A 6,053-nucleotide genomic window follows, 5' to 3' on the forward strand; every position below is an offset into this window, starting at 1 on the left:
CCTCTTCGACCTCCACAGGTACTGCATGACAAGGGTGCACTTATATATATGCAGGTATAACATTCATACACATAAAACAAAAATATAATAAAATGTTTTATTCTTACTATTAAAATCTTCTCTACAAGCTGGGCATGGTAGAGCACGCCTTTAATCCCAGCACTTGGGAGGCAGAGGCAGGCAGATCTTTGTGAGTTCAAGGCTATCCTGGTCTACATAGTGAGTTCCAGGATAGCTGGGGCTACAGGGAGACCCTGTCTCAAAAAGACCAAAAAAAAAAAAATCTTCTCTACAATAAAAGCTGATTCTATATCTATATTTATATAATTGAATAGTTAATTTCCAATCAATTCAGCTGTCTCCACTCTGGGCACACCAATATAGGATTTGGAGTTAAGGCTGAGAGGTACAGTTAGGACGGGGAGTAGAGTTGGGACAAAACCCAACTATAATTTCCTCAAGTACCGCTTATCTTCCATTCCATGCTAGTTCTGAACGGATCGCAAATCACTTTTCATTTATCTTGCACGAAAATTTAATGAAATTGCCAGCTCCTTACTTATTTCCTGTATCTAGTTTAATAATACTTGACACATTTACAGTGCACTTTAAGAGATGTGAGATGTGAGAACTCTTCATGAGAACACCGCTCCAATCCTGGCAAGATGGGTTTCATTTCAGGAAAAGGTACACTTATTCTTTTTTAAAGATATTTATTATTTTAGTTTTATGTGTATGAATGTACTGCCTGCATGTATGTAAGTGCACCCGTGTCGTGCAATGCCCACAGAGGTCAGAAGAGGGCACTGGATCCCCTGGAACTGCAGTAAAGGATAGTTGTTGGTTGCCATGTAGGTGCTGGGATTCGAACCCCAGTTCTCTGCAAGAGCAGGTAGCACTTTTAACCACTGAGTCATCTCTCTAGCTCCCACTTATTCTCTTTATAAGTGTCCACATCCATATCTATGTCCTATTTCTCCTATAGTGATATACATATGCATATGTAATATATATATGAGTATCTGAATGTATAATGAAATTTTCCATATGTCACTTGAGTCTCAGTCTATGTCCTTAAGGGAGAAGAAGGGAATATCCCCTGCTGGGGAATGGGCTGTGTTGTCTCGGAATGGTACACACTGGCAAGCAGGTGGTTGGGGGCTGAGATTCACTGAGGGTGTGTAGAACTACAACAGCCTCGACACCATCAGACCCATCACTCCACCTCCAGCACGCTCCCTTCCCCGACCCCCACATTTTCTAATCATCTGTGAACATGTGTTCTCACCTGCGCTGGGAAGTGACTAAGGAAAGGTAAGAGTTGAAATCCAGGGTCGTTGATTTGATAGAATGCAGATCTGATTATATTATGTAATGACGACATCTGTACTTTTAACAAGTCCAGGAGCCAAATCTCTACAGGACCTTTGGCCATAACAGAAGTAGCCAACTAAAAAAAATTACAAATACGTAACAAATTATTAATGTGTTGTTTTTACAAATTGTCACACACTTGACAAATCATGGTACCTCAAAGTGAAGTAAGCTTTTGTATAGTTGTGCAAAGTACTTGGTTTTTGTTTGTTTGTGTATGTATGCATGCTATATGTGTGTGCCCATGTGTATGCGAGCAAATGTGGCCATCCATGTATGGTGGCTTCCATTTTTGTTTTGTTTTCATTTGCGTGTGTGTGTGTGTGTGTGTATGTGTGTGTGCATGTGTATGTGTGTGTGTGTATATGTGTGTGTGTGTGTGTGTGTGTGTGTGTGTGTGTATACAGGTGCCTGTGGAGGCTAGAAGAGGATGTGACTAAAAGGAACTATAGAGCTCATGTAGTCCAAACTCCCATGTTATCCTTGATAAAATGAGTCTCAAAGAAGTTCAATGATGTAATCTAAACTAGCTTGTAATAAAACGGAGGCTACAGAATTACAACCCAAGGTTCTTAACCCTCTTCTCCATCCACCTTATTTTTCATAATTGAATTGTAATCTTCTCAGCCTAAATCTTTAAGGAATCCTCATAGCAAATTCTTTAAAAAATAAATTACCGTGATTTTTTCTCCTTCTCTTGATATGACAGCCATCATGCGATCATAGTCTTTTGGGTGAAATGACACCTCGTTTATGTTGTCAAACACTGCAGGGAGGTGTGGCTGAGAGAAACACAAGGCAGAGCCAAAATGTCATACACGTGGTTGAACACATAAGCTTCTGAGATGCCTTTAAAACCTCATCAGAGCTGGAGAAAGAACTCATTGGATAAGAGCACCTCCTGCTCTTCCAGAGGACCCTGGTTTAGTTCCCCTCAACCATGTCTGGTAGCTCACAACCACCTGTAACTCCAACTCCAAGGGCTCTGAAGCCCTCTTCTGACCTCTGTGGGCACTGCACTCATGTGCATATACCACCCCCCAACACACACACACACACACACACACACACACACACACACAAATAAAAATAGATTTTTTAAAGTGAAAAAGCCTCATATTTTTGTCTCCATAAAGGATAAAAGAATCTACTTCCTCACCTCAAAACTGACAAAGAAATGAAAACTAAACAAAACTACTATGACCCCCGACTAACTTAGAGGCCCACAGCTTGCTTGCTGAGACAGGATCTTCCTGTTGCCTTGGACTCTGCCCCTCTTGCCTCAGCCTCCTGAGTGCAGGGATTAGAGGTGCACACCCCCATATCCAACAGTGGCCCACTTTTTAAAAGCTTATAGACTGTTTTCCACAAGCCCACAAAAGCCACTTCTTAGACTACAGACAGTCTCTACGGCCATCATCTTCAACTCTCCAGTGGAGACTGAACCACACCATCCCAGCCTGCTTTCTCCCAGGCACAGGTCCCTCCCGCCTTCTCTCCAAGGTCTCTCCTTTCACAGCTCTTACGCCTTCTTCCAAGTGCCTCAGCTTCACAACTCCCTAGAGACCAACAAGGATTAAACAGTAACCAGTTCCCAGATGCCCTAAACCAGAACCATCCCCAAGATACGCATTTCTAGACCTTCCCCTCCCCCACCCCATGTCCAGTCCTGTGTAGTACATTTGCTCTTGGCAATGGCTAAGAGGATTTGAAATCATTCTAGAAGGAAACAAGGACAAACCATGACCCTCATCTGTTCTAAGACTATTTAGAGTAAATTTCACATCACGATGGGTTATATTCAGTGAGTACATGCTGCGTACCAGAAACCTTGCTATGAATCTCATGACAGTTCCACAAGGTAGGAACCATCAATGCACCAGTCAAAGGAAAGGAAACTGAGACATGGAAAAATAAAATGCTTGCCAAGGTCACACAGTGCATGAGTAGTGACTGTTGATGGGACCTGAGGCCTTACAAAACAGGACATTTTATCATCATAATTTCTATGTATGGGAGCTGGAGAGATGGCTCAGTGGTTAAGAGCACTGACTACTCTTGCAGAGGACCCAAGTTTGAATTCCAGCACCCACATGAAAGCTAACAACTGTTCCTAACTCCAGTTCCAGGGGATCCAATACCCTTTTCTGACCACCATGGGCATTAGACAACACAGGTGCACTTACACACATGCTGGCAATATGCTCACACACATAAAATAAAAATAATAGGCTGGGTGTGGTGGTGAATGCTTTTAATCCCAGCGCTAAGGCACAGAGGCAGGCGAATCTCTGTGAGTTCAAGGCCAGTCTGGTCTACATATTGAGTTCCATGCCAGATGGAGCTACAGGGAGACCCTGTCTCAAAAAGGTAAAAAGATTAAATAAATAAAAACAAAAATAAATAAAATATTTTTAATTGTATATATGTATGCCAGTATGTGTGTGGAAGTATGTATTGCAGGTGTGTGGAGTATGTACTTGTGTGTGTGGTGCCTCAGGTACCACTGACCTTGTTTTATGACATAGGCTCATTCATCGGCCCGAAATTCACCATGTAGTTTAGGTTGGCTGGCCAGCGAACCCCAGAGACACACATGACCACGCCTCCCATGTGCTGGCGTTACACTGTGCCTGGCTTTTTTTTTTTTTTACCACGGGTTCTGGGAATTAGACTTTGGTCTTCATTGTTACAGAGCAAGCGCCTTGTCCACTGAGTCATCTCCCCAGCCACAACCTCATCAGTGTTGATACTCACCTTTCTTGGCAGCACTATTAAAACGTTAACTTCATTTTCATTCTTGATTACACCTGCTGTAGAATAATAACAATCTGAAATCGCAGGCATTTCAGTCATACCTGTATTGTATGGGAATCGCTGGCTTGTCCTAGAATTTCCAGAAGAACCGGGTCAGAAACGAAGAAGAATCTTGGAAACAACAATCGCTTCTTCTCCAAGTACCTTCAAACAGTGTCAACGGCATTGTTACCAAGTGATTCATTTCTGAATGATTCACTTTTTTAAAAAATATGAGTACTAAAATTTATTTATGCATGTTTATGTGTACAAATGTTTTGGTTGAATGTATATTAGTGCACCTATGCACTAATATATATCTGATGCCCTCTTCTGGCCCACAGATATCACAGAGTTGGAGTTAGAGACAGTTGTCAGTTGCCAAGTGGGTGCTGGGAACTGAACCCGGGTCCTCTACAAGAGCAGTCAGTACTCTTAATTGCTGAGCTATCTCTCCAGCCCTCAAACATAATTTTAGGCTATAAATGATAAATTGTTCTAAACAATTTTAATCATTTTATATATTATTTATTTAACAATTGACTTAAATCTAAAGCATTATAAATAATTGTAATCATTATGGTATAAATAAATGTATTTCAAATTATAGAAAATCTTTTGTAAAACAATATAAAAAGATTATCTTTAAAAGGATTTTTTGTTTTATTTGGGTAGCAAGAGATATTAAAACTGCCCATGTTGTTTCATTTTAATGTTCTAAAGCAGCCGACACTGAAAAGGGACCCTCAGCATTGAATGTTCCTAGGATGCCAAGCTGGTACTGAATCAAATAAAAATCACTTTCTTGGCCAGTGGTCAATATGAATTTGCAATTAAAAATTGCTAATAAGAGAAAAGCAGGCCTCCGTCGGCCTTTCCCTCTGGCCTCGGGGATATTTGGTGAGAACCAAGGGATGGGTAGCACTTGGTAAACAAGGGGGTAGAAGGATACAGGGATAGGAGCAAGCCCACCTGTCATCTGTCATCATCTCTTATCAGGATCCCTCCCATGACCTTTGTCAGACTATTGGGCACCTCGTGGCTTAAACCTGGAGTGAATTCATCATTTACCTCCAACTCAGGATATTTTGAGGCCAACATAGAGGATGCGTACCCATGAAGTCAGAGCATAACCTGGACATATGATTACCTTGTTTCAAATAGAAATTGAGAATGAATTCAATTTTTTTAAAAACTTGAGGCGGGAGAGATGGCTCAGCAGTTAAGAGCACCTTTGACTATTGCAGAGGACCTGGGTTTGCTTTCCAGCACCAACATGGCCACTCACAACTGCCTATAACTCCAGTTCCAGGGACTCTGCAGGCATTGCACTCACATGGTGTGCCTATATACACGCAGGCTAAACACTCACACGCATAAATAAATTTTTTAAAAGAAAAACTTGGGCTGGAGAAATGGTTCAGCAGTTAAGAACACTGGCTGTTCTTGCAGAAGACCCGGGTTTGAGTCCCAGCACCCACATGGCAGATAACAACTGTCCATAACTCCAGTTCCAGGGGATCCAACACCCTCGTCTGTCCTGTGCAGGCACTGTACAACACAGGTGCACTTACACACATGTATGCATAACACTCATACACATGAAATAAAATTTAAAAAAATTTTAAACTTTGTAACAAGAGCTGGGAAGATGGCTTAGTTATTATCTTGCAGAGGACCTGGGTTCAGTTCCCAGCACCTACATGACAACTAACAACCATCCTTTAACTCCAGTTCCAGGGGATCTGATGCCTCTTCTGGTCTACACAGGCATTGCATGAAAAGGTGTACTTACATACATACAGGCAAAATACTGATACACATAAAATAAAAATTGATAAAATTAATTTTTAAAAATCTTTGCAATAAGCTTCTGACTTGTA

The 6,053-nt window shown here is 41.4% G+C and overlaps 1 protein-coding gene across 1 annotated transcript in view; it reads right to left on the reverse strand.

The window, feature by feature from the left end:
* The window catches only part of Dnah8 (dynein axonemal heavy chain 8), a 308,707-nt gene that overhangs the window by 174,821 nt on the left and 127,833 nt on the right, over positions 1 to 6,053 (reverse strand). Inside the window, exons 37-39 of the mRNA XM_008840196.1 lie at positions 4,233 to 4,335; positions 2,052 to 2,156; positions 1,289 to 1,450 (exon numbers count right to left, since the gene is read on the reverse strand). Of these exons, the coding sequence (XP_008838418.1) occupies positions 1,289 to 1,450; positions 2,052 to 2,156; positions 4,233 to 4,335 (370 nt within the window). The remainder of the gene's footprint in view (positions 1 to 1,288; positions 1,451 to 2,051; positions 2,157 to 4,232; positions 4,336 to 6,053) is intronic.

This window comes from Nannospalax galili, unplaced genomic scaffold, assembly GCF_000622305.1.
Source record: "Nannospalax galili isolate Female #2095 unplaced genomic scaffold, S.galili_v1.0 scaffold538, whole genome shotgun sequence".
NCBI lineage: Eukaryota > Metazoa > Chordata > Mammalia > Rodentia > Spalacidae > Nannospalax > Nannospalax galili.